Genomic DNA, 14,757 nt, shown 5'->3' on the forward strand with positions numbered 1-14,757 from the left:
CAGGCAATAGAGAGTCGGAAAAAGAAGAAAGCAGTGTGCGAAGCCACAAGTGCTAAAGCTCTTTATCGTTTGGTCTAATATATTCTTGATAATGCTGTTAATACTTATTCTCTGTCCAATTGAAGTTAAACCAAACCAAAATATTCGTTTAGCTGGAGACAAATTCCTCTTTTAGAGGAAAGTGCTTCTTTATTATTTATATTTATTTATATTTATTCTAGCAAAAGTTAGTTTTTGTAACTAAATATTCCTACTAATACAGCCTACTACGTTTAGTTTGAGAGGCAAGGCGACCATCTATAGAGATTTCAGTGGCACTTAAATTTAAATAAATAAAACTGCCCAAACCTAATTATTTTTGCAATAAATAATGAATGCTTGAGCAACTTACGTATCTTGGAGCACTGGACAAACGGATCGCCGGTCATGCCACGTGGACATGTGCAAATGGGACTGTGATTCTTTGTGCTGCAGATGGCGCGAATGCCGCAGGTATGCTGGCAAGGATCGACGCACTTGTTGTTGACGCAGGCGCGTTCCGGCGCACACTCGGCACTGACGACGCATTCGGGGCGGCAGTTAGGCGGCTGATTGACGAAGCCGGACTGACATGAGCAGACTGCCTGGTTGTTCATGCTGCGGCAGTTGCTGTTGGGGCCACAAGGCGAGGGCGAGCATGGGTTAACGGGCGGCGGTGGCGTCACTGGCACAGGGCGACAGTTGAAGAACGGATCACCGCTGTAGCCGTCGGGGCAGGTGCAGGTGGGCACATGATTGTCGACGCTGCAAATGGCAAATTCGCCGCACATGTTGGCACAAGGATCGATGCACTTGAAGCGCACGCAGGCCAAAGCTGGACTGCACTCATCGTTGGTCTCGCACTCGCGTCGGCAGCCGCGCTGCGCATCGTACGGATTGCCCTCGAAGCCTTCGTGGCAGTAGCAGGCGCCAGCGCCGTTGCGTTCGCGACACTCGGCATGGGGTCCACAGGGTGAGGGTTCGCATGGTGAGCTAGGCGGTTGGGTGGGCAGCACGGGTACCATGAGCTGGCAGCCAAAGAGCGGATCGCCCTCGTAGCCATCGGCGCAGGAGCAGACCGCATTGTGTTGCACCACCTGGCAAATGGCATTGCTGCCGCAAGAGCCGGGGCAGGGATCGACGCAGCGTTCCTGCTGGCAGGACAAATGATTCTGGCACTCGTCATTGTTGGTGCACTCCGGACGACAGTTGGGCGGACGGCCAATATAGTTGGCCTGGCAAGAGCAAGCTGCCTGTTGGCCAATCTCACGGCAAATAGAGTTGGGACCACAAGGCGAGGGCACGCAAGGATTCTCTGTACTCTTGCCCACATCCTGTACGCAACCCGAGATGGGATCTCCAGTCATACCAGGCACACAGCTGCAGATCGGATTGTGATTGACCACTTGGCACTTGGCATTGTTGCCACAGGCGCCACGGCAAGGATCCGCACACTTCTGATTAATGCAGGCGCGATTCTGTGCGCACTCCGAGCTGACCACGCACTCTGGCTTGCAGTTGGGTGGCGCTCCAAAGTATCCCTCGACGCAGCTGCAGACAGCATGGCTGTTTGTATCATGGCACTGGCTGTTGGGTCCGCAGGGTGAAGGCTGGCAAGGATTCTCGGGGCGACGTGTCACAACCTCAATCAAAGCGCACGAGCGATGCGGATCACCGGAGTAGCCATCGAAGCACATGCAGTTGGGCGCATGGTTGAGCACACGGCACTCGGCATTGATGCCGCAGACACCGGGACATGGATCTTGGCACTTGTTGTTGATGCAGGCACGGGAGCGATCGCAGTCGGCGTTTTGTACACATTCCGGACGGCAGCCGCTGTACGGATCACCAAAGTATTCCGGCAAGCAGGCGCAGGAACCGGCGCCATTGCGCTCACGGCAAACAGCGTTGGCGCCACAAGGACTGGGATTGCAAGGATTCCTAGGCGATTCAGTGGGCGTGACTATAAAATGAAGGCATACAAGAAAATATTTTGTTAGCTATGAGTTGATTTGGGAGCTGATCTGTAGATCATTACTTTGCGGTATGATAGAGCAGCCGGAGAAAGGATCTCCGGTGTAGCCCGGCACGCACTGGCAGTTGGGATTATGTTTGATAACCGTGCACTGCGAGTTTGTGCCACATGCACCCATGCAGGGATTGGCACAGCGCTGATTAACGCAGGCCAAGTTGGCGGGGCAATCGGGACTGCTCATGCATTCGGGACGGCAGTTGGGCGGCCGGCCGAGGTAGTCGGGCAGGCAGGAGCATGCAGGAGAGCCGCGCACATCGACGCATTTCGAGTTGGGTCCGCAGGGTGAGGGCACACAGGGGTTACCAGTATCTTTGGGTTGTGTGGGCTCCACTACGTTTATTTATATACCAAAATGCCAATGTAGGGTGTAGATAGATAGTCGATATACACACAGACAGATTTACATATACATAACAGAGTGATTACAGTTGATAGAGAGATAGTTTGGTTGCAAGAGTTCATACAAAATAAAGAGAAAGAAATAAAAGTGAATTAGGGTAAAGGATTTTTACATGCAGGAAATTATAAAAGTGTTTGAAACTCAGCTGGATACAGGTGGAATATTAAAGATAGAGATAAAGTGCAAGCTCAGATTTTTTACAACTTCGGAACCAACTGAATTTCAAGCACTATGGTTTGGACTACGCATGCTTACATATAATACGCGTGCATCTATTGAAGGGATCTCCGGTATAGCCAGGGGCACAGGAACATGCAGGATAGTGATTAATAACCTGGCAACGCGCCTCAATGCCGCAGGTGCCAGGACATGGGTCCACGCACTTTTGATTCTGACAATTGAGATCTTGTGCGCAGTCCGAGCTGACTATACACTCGGGTCGGCAATTGGGTGCAGAACCCACAAAGCTGGGCTGACAAGAGCAGACGGCATGATTGTTTATCTCACGGCACTGACTAAATGGACCGCAAGGCGAGGGCACACAAGGATTCTCAACGCGCTCAGCTAAGGAAAGGAAAAGGGAACAAATGAGTGTAAGCGGTCGCTAAACTTTATCGCGGTTGAACCTACGTGCTGGTGGTAGTTGAGGAATTTCGTAGCAGGCACTGGAAGGATTTCCAGTAAAGCCGCTCAAGCAAGTGCAGCTGGGCAGATGATTAGACACGCGACATTCGGCATGCAGACCACAAACACCCGGACATGGATCCGCGCATTTCTGATTGATGCAGGACTTGTCGCGTGAGCAATCACTGTTCACCACACACTCTGGCCGGCAACCACTATACGGATCACCGAAATACTCGGGCAAACAGGTGCAGGAGCCGGCGCCGTTGCGCTCGCGGCATTCGGCATTGGGACCACAAGGTGAGGGCACGCAAGGAGTCAGACGTTCTTCGGGCTTGGCCACAGCTGAGGGTCATATTAAGCAGAGATAAGTAAAAGCAACCCCCGGGAATTTCTTTGGCGCTTACGTTGTGGATTGCAGCCAGCAAATGGATCGCCTGTATAGCCATTGTCGCAGCTGCAGACGGGCGAGTGATTCACCACGTTGCAGTAGGCATTGAAGCCACAACTGCCTGGACAAGGATCCTTGCAGCGTTCGTTTATGCAGGCCAAATTGGCAGGACATTCCGAGTTCTGTGTGCATTCTGGGCGACAATTTGGCGCACGTCCAATGTAGTTGGGCAGACAAGAGCAGACGCCCGTCTCGCCTACCACACGACATTGCGAATTGGGACCGCAGGGACTGGGCACACAGGGGTTCTCATTGGACTTGGGCTGCTCGGGCTCCGGTTGCCAGAGAGTGCAGCGTACAAACGGATCACCGCTATAGCCCGCTGGGCAGGAGCAGATGGGATTATGATTGGTCACCTTGCAAATGGCCTCGTTGCCGCAGGTGCCGGGACAAGGATCTACACAACGCAAATTCACGCATGCATTGTCCTGCGAACACTCAGAGCTAACCGAGCACTCGGGACGACAAGCAGGTGGAGCACCAACATAGTTGGTTATGCATGAGCAGACCGCGTGTTCGTTCACCTCGCGACATTGACTGTAAGGGCCGCAGGGAGAGGGTTGGCAAGGTTGCACAGGTGGCGCCACTGTATAAGTTAAAGGGTAAAAATTACTTAGGGATGCTCAATTTCTATCATGAGCGCAGAGCTATCAAACTATTGTTGATTATTGAACTATTGCTGAATTTTGATTTAGAAATCAAGAGTTTGATAACTCTGGCACTCTTAGGGGCAAGAGCGCAGAACTATCAAACTATTGATGATTATTGAACTATTGCTGAATTTTGATTTGGAAATCAAGAGTTTGATAACTCTGTCGGTTCGAAAACGATTACGCTACATTTTGGTATCTCGCGACAGTATTGTGAAGGATTGCCCGTAAATCCGGAGGGACAACTGCAGCTGGGAGAGTGATTGATGACATGACATTCGGCAGCAACGCCGCAGACACCGGGACACGGATCTCGGCATTTGTTGTTGAGGCAAGCGCGATTTTTGGAGCAATCGCTATTTAGCACACATTCCGGACGGCATTCGGTATATGGATCACCGCTGTATTCGGGCAGGCAGGTGCAGGAGCCAACGCCGTTGCGTTCCTTGCACAGGGCATTGGCGCCACAAGGGCTGGGATTGCAGGGTTCAGCCTTCTCAGGCGGCACAATAACTGTGTAAGCAAGTGGGGAAAAAGTTGGGTCGTTTTAGAAGAAAGTTAGATTAAGCTGGCAGACTGGAGGCTTACTTTGCGGACTACACTCTGAGAATGGATCACCCGCATAGCCATCGAGGCAGCGGCAAATGGGTCGATGATTATTTACAAGGCAAGTGGTCTGAATGCCGCAGGTGCCCACACATGGGTCCTGGCAGCGTAAATTGATGCAGGCCAAGTTGCCAGCGCACTCGGAGTTCGAGGTGCACTCTGGTCGGCAATTTGGCGCCCTACCCACATAATATTGCAAGCATGAGCAGACTGGCTGCTCATTAGCCGACACCCGACACTGCGAGTTGGGCCCACATGGTGAGGGCACACATGGATTGACCGGATCTCTGATGATGGGGCGTTCTATACACCAGATACATTTACCATTTACCATAATTTAACCAAATATATAACAGATGCATGCACCAAACAAAAGCCACATAATATTGTACATATAAAAAAGAAAAGAAATAAATATAGATATAGATATAGGATGGGATGATAGTTGTGATAAGGCATGTGGATGAAATGAATAAAGCGCACTCAGAAAAAAAATATGTTCCAAAGGGTTTTTTTGGGTTTCGGTTTTTGGGTTTCGATTTAGGATTTCCTTTTGTTCTGAGTGGCTTTAGCATAGGATGAGATGAGCGCATGGTATGCTTACTCTCTTGAGGTATGCAGCGCACGAAAGGATCGCCGCTATAGCCAGGACTGCAGGAACATATGGGATTGTGATTGACGACGCGACAGAGCGCATTATTGCCACATGTGCCCGGGCAAGGATCTTTGCAGCGCTCATTGATGCACGACTTATCCTGACTGCACTCCGAGCTGCTCATGCACTCGGGTCGACAGTTGGGCGGTGCACCCACATAGTTGGGCACACACGAGCAGACGGCATGTCCATTTAAGGGACGACAATTGCTGTATAAGCCGCAAGGCGAGGGTTGACACGGATCGATAGGCGCAATAGGTTCGGGATCTAGACATACGGGAGTGCTATTAATACGGGTTTACTAGGGAAGCGACTAAAACGCTTACAACGCGGTTCTTCCGGAGGCAGATGACAGCCCACGATAGGATTTCCTGTGTAGCCTGGTAGGCATTCGCAGTTTGGCGCATGATTGAACACGGCGCAAAGTGCGCTATGACCGCACATGCCGGGACAGGGATCAACGCATTCTCTGATTGACACAGGCGCGTGATTTGGGGCAATCTGAGTTGATGACACATTCGGGTCGGCACTCGACATACGGATCGCCAAAGTACTCGGGCAAGCATTTGCAGGCAGCGGCAAGATTGCGCTCCTCGCACAAAGCATTCAAGCCACAAGGACTGGGACGACAGGGCTTTATGATTTCTATAGGTGCTGTGAGTTGACAGAGCAGGAAAGTTGGGTTAGGGGTCAGTAACGGAAGAAGGGTTGTCTAACAGACAGGATGTTTCAATAGAAGCTAAAGAGCAATGGAATTTTGGTTGTTGTGTCAAATCGGAAAAGAGCTAAGCTCGCTACTCCTATTGAATCACCCTATCTGCAGAATTAGACGTACTTTCTATAATCTTGTAACAACCGGAGAACGGATCACCCGAGTAGCCAGGCTCGCACATGCAGACGGGCGCATGTGAGCTGACATGGCAAAGCGCATTGTTGCCGCAGGAGCCAATGCAAGGATCAGCGCAGCGAGCATTCATGCAGGCCATGCGCGCAGGACATTCAGAGTTAATGCTGCACTCCGGACGGCAGGCAGGCGGACGGCCTATATAGTTATTCAAGCAGGCGCAGACCGCACCCTGGCTGGAGGCCTGACACTGTGAGTTGGGCCCACAAGGCGAGGGCACGCAGGGATTAACAGGTACTATAGGATCGGGCACTGGCAAGGGCTCTATAAACACAATATTTTAAGTAAAGACTAGCAAAGTGAGGGGTAGTTTGGGTCGTACTTCTTTCAGGAAGACACTGATGGAACGGATCACCGGTGTAGCCATCGTAGCAGCTGCAGATGGGCGCGTGGTTGGTGGTGCGACAGCGCGCATTGTAGCCACAGGTACCGGGAGCGAGAGCAACGTTGATTTATGGACAGGCATTAGTCGGAAGCACACTCGGAGCTAATGACGCACTCTGGCTTGCAGTTGGGCGGACTGCCCATATACTCGGGTATACAGGCGCAAACAGGACGTGAGCCTACCACGTGGCAAGTGCTGTAGAGACCGCAGGGCGAGGGACGGCAAGGGTCTTTGGGTATGGGCAGGTACATATCTGAGTGTGTTTAAGGAAATAACTTTTAAGTAAGGCTAACTTGTTTCTACTAAATGCTTTGGGCATACTTGAGGGACGTTCAACGCAGGCGCGCAGTGGATTGCCGGAGAATCCAGGCTCACAGCTACACACGGGCTGATGATGGGCAACGCGACAGACTGCATTGAATCCACAAGCATTTACGCACGGATCGCGACATTTCATATTAATGCAGGCCTTGCTGATAGCGCAATCGCTATTCTGCACGCACTCCGGGCGGCAATTGATGTATGGATCACCAAAGTAATTCTGTATGCAGCTGCATGAGCCGGCACCGTTGCGTTCGCGACAAATGGCATTGGCACCGCATGGTGATGGATAACATGGATCAGCTGGGATATCTGGCACCACAACTATCATGGAGCATGGGGTATGGAGCAAGGATGATATACAATAAGATATAGATATACATAGAATACACATGGCATACAGATAGACTTAGCTATAGGCTTAAATTACATGAGGAAATACGTATAGATGAAGTATCAGATCAGTCTAATTTTCAATTCTTATCTTTGGTTTCTAGGAACATTTGCGCTTATAACATTTATAATTTAGAGTTTTGACTATAAAAATGGCTATTTTTTATTTTAGATTGATATTGCCACCAACAGCAATTTATATTTTATAATCGTCTACGACTGCTTTAATTTTCAGGATCATTTATTCCAAAGCTGAATTGAAAATCAGGCTGACTGGGATGGATTCGAAATGTATACAATATATATATATATAAACATGCAATGGAAATGACAGATTTTTACCATAAACCTCTTAAATCTAGAGCACCACTGAAAGAGACATACAACATTAAGCAGGCAATGGAGCGCGCTCCAGTTATGGATAGACGCGCTAGGCAAGTGGGGCAAAGAACTGTAACTGTGGTACTCACTTTGATGCATGTTGCAACCAGTGTAGGGATCACCCTCGTAGCCGTCAAGGCAACTGCACTTGGGCTGATGATGCTGTGTGCTACACAAAGCATTGAAGCCGCAGCTGCCGACGCAAGGATCCTCGCAGCGCTGACGTATGCAGGCGCGATTCGAAGGGCAGTCCTGATTAATGACGCACTCGGGACGGCAGTTGGGCGGTGCGCCAAACATGCCGGCCAAGCAAGAGCATTCAGCGCGATTGTTAACATCACGGCACTGGGCATTGGGGCCGCAGGGATTGGGCAGGCATGGGTTAATAGCTGGACGTGGTTCTGGAGCTGTTAAAAAATATATTATATTTAAGTAAATGTCACACAATTGTTTGAATTTGTTGCTTACGTTTGGGCACACATTGCTCGAAAGGATCGCCGACATATTCGTTGGGACAGGTGCAGATGGGATTATGATTGTTCACCTGGCACTTGGCATTGAAGCCGCAGGTGCCGGCACATGGATCCGCACACTTCTGGTTAATGCACGCGCGATTCTGCGCGCACTCCGAGCTCACCACGCACTCTGGCTTACAGCTGGGTGGTGCTCCAAAGTAGCCGACCTGGCAGCTGCATGTTGGATGTCCTTCGACGGTGCGACAAATGCTATTGGGACCACAAGGATTCGGTTCACAGACGCTAACAGGTCCAATGGGCGTGCGCTTGCAGCCAACAAATGGATCGCCTTCAAAGCCACGCGTGCAACTGCAAGTGGGCAAATGATTGACGACAGCACACTCGGCATTGGGACCGCAGGCGCCAGTGCAGGGATTGCGGCAATGCTGCTTGATGCAGGCCAACGCAGAGGGGCACTCCGAGTTGTAGATGCACTCTGGACGACAGCCAGTGCTGTACGGATCACCAAAGTAGGGCTCAATGCAGCTGCAGCGTGCGGCGTTGTTATGTGGCGTGCAGACGGCGTTCTCAGCGCATGGATTTGGATAGCAGGGATTAAGCTGATCTTGTGGTTCTGTAAGAAAAAAGAAATAGTTTAGCAAAGTGGATTGCATGCTTGAGATTTTCAAACTTACTTTGCACAATAACCTTGGAGCAGCCGACGAAGGCATCGCCTTCGAAGCCTGCATCACAGCTGCAGTGCGCCGAGTGCGCGACGACAGTGCAACGTGCATTGTGTCCACAGGTGTTGGCACATGGGTTCTGGCACTTCTCTTGTATGCAGGCCTTGTCGGCGGGGCATTCGCTGCTAAGCGTGCACTCGGGGCGACAATATGGCGGACTGCCTATGTAGTTGGCTACGCAGGAGCAGACTGGACGATTCTGTTTGATTTGGCAAATGGAGTTGGGACCGCAGGGCGATGGCACACAAGGATTGGCTGGTGACTTGCCATCTGGCGGTGGCTCAGCTATGGGTGAGCAGGCCACAAATGGATCACCTTCGAAATGAGACTCACAGGAGCAGATCGGATTATGGTTAAGCACTTCACAGCGTGCGCCAATGCCGCAGGTGCCTGGGCAAGGATCAGCGCAGCGTTGATTGATGCAAGCCTGGCTGGGCGCACACTCAGAGCTGACAACACACTCGGGCTGGCAAACAGGCGGCGCACCCTTGAAGTTAGGCAAGCAGCTGCAGGCGGCAGCGCCATCGGGTGAGGCCAAGCAACGCGAATTGGGACCACAGGGCGAGGGCTCACAAGGATTTCGTCTATCCACAGGCGGCAAGTAGAATGGATTACAGGCCACAAAGGCATCGCCAGCATAACCCTCAGCGCAGACGCAAACAGGCGCGTGATTTACTACGCGACAGACGGCATTGGTGCCGCAGACGCCGACGCAGGCACTGACACACTTGGAGTTGACACAGGATTTATCCGCAGAGCAGTCGCTGTTGAGCACGCACTCTGGACGACAGCCGAGCTGTGGATTGCCGAAGTAGCCCTTGCGACAGACGCAGGCTAGGCCGCCACTCAAACGCTTGCAGTCGGCATTGGGACCGCATTGCAGCTTGGCACAGCTGGGCGTGGGTGTGGGTACAATGGGCGAGGGTGGCGCGCATTGCTCGTAGGGATTACCATAAAGTCCAGTGGGGCACGTGCAGACGGGATTATGTTCATAGACATTGCAAATGGCATTGCGGCCACAGGAGCCGGGGCAAGGATCCAAGCAGCGTTGACCCAAACAGGCGCGATCGAAGGGACAATCCGAGTTGGCAATGCACTCGGGACGACAGCGCGGATTCTGCTGCGCATTTGGTCCAAAGCACGGATCACACAAAGCGACGCCATCGCCATAGACAGAGCAGACATCGTTGGGACCGCAGGGTGACGGCACGCAAGGATCACGAGAGATATTCTTGAGTATGCCCACGGGCACACATTGCAGGAAAGCATCGCCGGCAAAGCCATCCAAACAGTGACAAATTGGCGTATGCTGGCGCACATTGCAAATGGCATTGATGCCGCAAATGGTGCCGGCGCAAGGATCCACGCAGTGATGATTGATGCAGGACAACGCATCGCCGCAGTCTGAATTGATGTCGCACTCGGCTTGGCAGCCGGACTGTGGATCACCGAGGTATCCAGGCAGACAGGAGCAGACAGCGCGATTATTTTGCAGTTTGCACTCGCTATTCAGGCCACAAGGACTGGGCACGCAGGGATTCACTTTGGGTTGATCCAGCGCATAGCAGCGCAGGCCTGGATTGCCAGTAAGTCCAGCATTGCAGGAGCAGACTGGATGATGTTGGTCAACGCGACAATTGGCACCATATCCACAGGCGCCGGGACAAGGATCGTAGCAGCGATATCCCATGCAGGCCTTATCCAGCGCACAGTCCGAATCCACTTGGCATTCATAGCCATGGCAGCCTGTTAACGAGGTTGGATCACCAGACAGACCATCGGGGCAGACACAGGCGGTTTGTCCATCGCCAGCTACAACGCAGTTGGCATTCGGTCCACAAGGATTGGGATCGCAAACAGTGCGACTTGGCTCGCGGCAGCCCTGATAGGCATCACCCACATAGCCAGAGCGGCAGTAGCATTCCTCACGATTGCCAGCCACATAGCAGTCGGCATTGCGTCCACAAGGTCCAGGCTGGCAGAGTTCAATGGAAACGGCTGGCTTGTCGCAGCTTCTGAAGGGATTGCCGATCTTGTTGTCGGGGCAATAGCAAACAGGTGCGCGCGATGAGTCGCAAATAGCGCCCGCACCGCATGGATTGGGCTCGCATGGATTGATGGGCTCAACGCAGCCGCGTATGGTGTTGGGACTCTCAACATAGCCAGGCAGGCAAGTACATTTGGAGAAGCCATTGCTCAGCACAGAGCACTGAGTGTTGGGACCACAAGGCGAGGGCTCACAAGGATTTGTAGGCAGCTCGCAGGCTATAAGCGGCGGTTGTCCTTCATACTCAGGCAGGCAGAAGCAAACGGGTGCACCAGCAACGCGACGACAGCCAGAGTTGGGTCCACAAGGATTCGGTGTGCATTCATCGCCTTCGGGTACTGTTAAAAAAAATAAAAATGCTAAAAACTGTTTGTATTTTGCTTGAGTTAAAAACTTACTGCAATTCTTGAAAGGATTGCCAGTGAGTCCCTTGGGGCAGAAGCAAATAGGATTGCCATTGTCTAGCTCACAGAGCGCATTCAAGCCACAAGGATTGGGATCACAGGGATTCTGTGGTGGACTGCAGCTCAGCTGTGGATTACCAGCGTAGCCTGGCGGGCACTTGCAGACGCCACGATGATTGATTACATCGCACAAAGCAAAGGCGCCACATTGACAAGGCGAACTGCACTTGCCATTGATGCAGGCCTGGCTGGAATCACATTCGCTGTCGGCGCGACAGCCCTGAGCTTGCTGGCAGAGCACATAGGCATTGCCTTGGTAGCCAGGCAAGCAGCGACAGTCGATTCCATGATTGGCAGGCACACACTCAGCGTTTTCACCGCAGCTATCCTCCTGGCAGGGATTGATGCAGCGACGATTGAGGCGATCGCAGAGCTTGTTGGGCGGACAGTCCTCGTTGTATTGGCAGACATGGGTGCGTGCTACTTGGATTGTTGTTGTTGTTGTTGTGTTAGCAGCAAGTTACGAGTGCGTTGGTTTTGTTGTTGTTGTTGGCGTGTGTATTTATAGTTCGGATTTTTATACATGGTTGGTGATCGTGTTTTGGGGTGTACAGGGAATTTGTACAGTGTTATGCAAGAGAAAATAAGTTTTGTGTCAGTTTAGCAGTGTGAAGAATAGAGCTTGTGCGCTGTGCTGAGCGTGCTACTAACCTGGCTGGCAGCCAACGAGGCCATTGCCTTGATAACCATCCGCGCAGCTGCAATCGGCCGCATGATTGGCATTAATACAAACCGCATTCTGTGCACAAGGATCATGCACATCGCAAGGATGCTGGCAGCGCTCATTGATACAAGCCTCAGTTATACCACAGTCTGAGTTGTCCGCGCATTCAACTGTATCAAAAAATTGTTTTATTATTTAGTATTCAATTCAATTGCTTGTTATTTTGTTTTATTTATTTTTAGTGCAGTTTAACTTGGATGTTTGCATGAAATTGTTGATTAATTTGTTTAGTTGCTGCTTACTTGATGTCTTTGTGGGCACACACTTCACCATGGGATTACCCTCGTGTCCCTGTGGGCAACTGCAAATGGGGCGATGGCTCTTGGCCGTGCACTTGGCACTCGATGCACAGATTTTGGCAAACTCGCAAGGATCATGGCACAGACCCATATAACAGGCCTCGCTCTCAATGCAATCATTATTTGATTGACAGGGTTCGGGAGTTTTTGGTGTGCCCGGTGGTTCTACTTGTTAGAAATTAATTGAATTATTGGTTAGCGAACGAAATTAAATATGTGTGGATTACAATGTAAATATGTTTGACTTTTAAGTTCGGAAAGTTTTTTATATATACAAGATTTGCAACTGCCACATAAATTTGAATATTAATTAACACAACGTAAAACAATTTTCTTTTTTAAATAACATATTGTACATTTGGAATTTGTAAATAGAGCAATTATTACTTTGGTATAAGCACACAGAAAACAGTATATACAAAATGTATTAAAATTGAAATTATATTAACAAGTTCATATTTTACTTCAGACCAAAGTAACAACGCTCTGACCAATCGATTTCGTCAGTATTGTGTGTATACCTTTCTTCTGGCAACGACCCAGCTTACAGTGCTCGTTAGGAGCACAGTTAGTATCTACAGTACATGTGTTAATAATTGTGATATCTGTAGTGTAGCCTGTTGGTGCATTTGTTGTTGGTGTTAGCGTTATCAAGTCATCCACTTCAGTGGTGGTGCCAGCTCGTGTCGGCAGCTCCGTTGGCCAAGCCGTAGTGCTGGTCATAATGGTAGTGTCTGGTAGCTCATTAGACGTATCTATGCGAGTTGTTTTTGCTTTGGGCGTGGTTGTGCGCCTATCGCTTGCATTAGTGGGCAGCGTTGTTGTAATCATGGGCCTTGGCGTTGGTGTGTCGGTTATATTATTTTCACCATCTCTATAGCCTTTGGTGTGGCCCGACTTGACTGTTGTGGTCTCGGCGGACGCTTTAGTCGTGCTGGTTTGGTTAGTTTGGCTAATGATTGTGCTCGTTTCAGTGCTAGTGGTAGTTTTAGTGGTTGTGATTGTTGTTGACATTGTTTCGCCAGTGTTTTGATTAGTTGTAATTGTTTTTGTTGTTGTTGTTTTGCGTGGTGCTGTCGTTGGTTTCACTGTGGTATTCTTGGTAGTACTAGTTGTTATTGTTACATTAGCTAGGGAGAGAGATATATTTACATGGGTAAAGGGTTGTTATTTGTATGTACATATATTTACACAAGTTAGTTAACACTTTTTTAAACAAATTATTTGAACTGATGAGATTAATTGCTTGTACCACTTAACTTTTCAACAATAAACTAATTCAGACGTACCTTTAATACAAGCGCCAGTGGTTGGATCGCAATTCGAGCCTGGTGGACAATGTTCACAGCCAGGCGTGCGACCCGTAGCTGTAATTTATTAAATATGTGAGTAAAACTATTAAAACTAGAATTCTTTATAAACATACTGTCTCGACAATGGCAGCCATCACATTCGAAACCATGTTGACAGTCCGCTCTTTGCTGGCACTCGCAAACTATAAATCAAAAAAACAAATATGATGCAAAATCTAATTGAAAACCTATTAATGCCGCAAACCCACCTCTAGAACACACAGGTTGATGATCAACGATGCGACAATCTTCGCTGCGTCCGCAGGGATTAGCAAGGGAGCAAGGATCCACGCAGAGCGCATTGATGCATGCCTGTTGTGTTGGGCATTCATCGCTAGAGGCGCAACCGATTTCTGTTGTTGCACGTTGGTAAACAGAATTGTTGGCATTAGTAAAGCGTATGATTAAATAATCTTATTTGTTTGCACATTCATTAAAATAGATTTAATTCAATTTTCAGTATTATTTTTTTTTAAATTCCTGTTCGATAGGTATTTTTCTTGAATTGTTTTCAATGCAGTTAGTACAAAAAAAGTTTTATTCTGTTGTGGCCGCATTTGGCGCGTCTAAAACTACATATTAAGCTTAAATATAATTTTAAATATGGTTTAGTTTCGTTGTCTCAAAACAACATATACACATGCAGGCAAGCAATAAGGATATATATGGGGTTAGTGCGTTTTTAAATAAAGCTCTACATACTACCAACTTACATATAAACATGCACAATTAGTATAACCTTAACCCATGCATAGTTAGATTTCTTTATACACAGCTATAAAAACTTACATGTGACGATTGACTAACAAACATATGTACTAAATACAACAAAATCAACACAAACATATAA

General features: G+C 49.4%; 1 protein-coding gene across 1 annotated transcript in view; it reads right to left on the bottom strand.

Annotated features, from left to right (window-relative positions):
• LOC108598529 overlaps nt 1–14,757 on the bottom strand; it is a 102,936-nt gene that overhangs the window by 43,010 nt on the left and 45,169 nt on the right. The window contains 21 exon segments of the mRNA XM_033294043.1: nt 392–1,981; nt 2,057–2,383; nt 2,709–3,017; nt 3,084–3,422; nt 3,485–4,114; nt 4,368–4,691; nt 4,767–5,087; nt 5,389–5,706; nt 5,766–5,904; nt 5,906–6,093; nt 6,275–6,607; nt 6,666–6,781; nt 6,783–6,981; nt 7,050–7,373; nt 7,913–8,230; nt 8,292–8,912; nt 8,974–11,406; nt 11,467–11,952; nt 12,184–12,366; nt 13,845–13,922; nt 14,117–14,260. Of these exon segments, the coding sequence (XP_033149934.1) occupies nt 392–1,981; nt 2,057–2,383; nt 2,709–3,017; nt 3,084–3,422; nt 3,485–4,114; nt 4,368–4,691; nt 4,767–5,087; nt 5,389–5,706; nt 5,766–5,904; nt 5,906–6,093; nt 6,275–6,607; nt 6,666–6,781; nt 6,783–6,981; nt 7,050–7,373; nt 7,913–8,230; nt 8,292–8,912; nt 8,974–11,406; nt 11,467–11,952; nt 12,184–12,366; nt 13,845–13,922; nt 14,117–14,260 (9,720 nt within the window).

This window comes from Drosophila busckii, chromosome 2L (assembly GCF_011750605.1).
Source record: "Drosophila busckii strain San Diego stock center, stock number 13000-0081.31 chromosome 2L, ASM1175060v1, whole genome shotgun sequence".
In the NCBI taxonomy this organism is placed as follows: Eukaryota; Metazoa; Arthropoda; class Insecta; order Diptera; family Drosophilidae; genus Drosophila; species Drosophila busckii.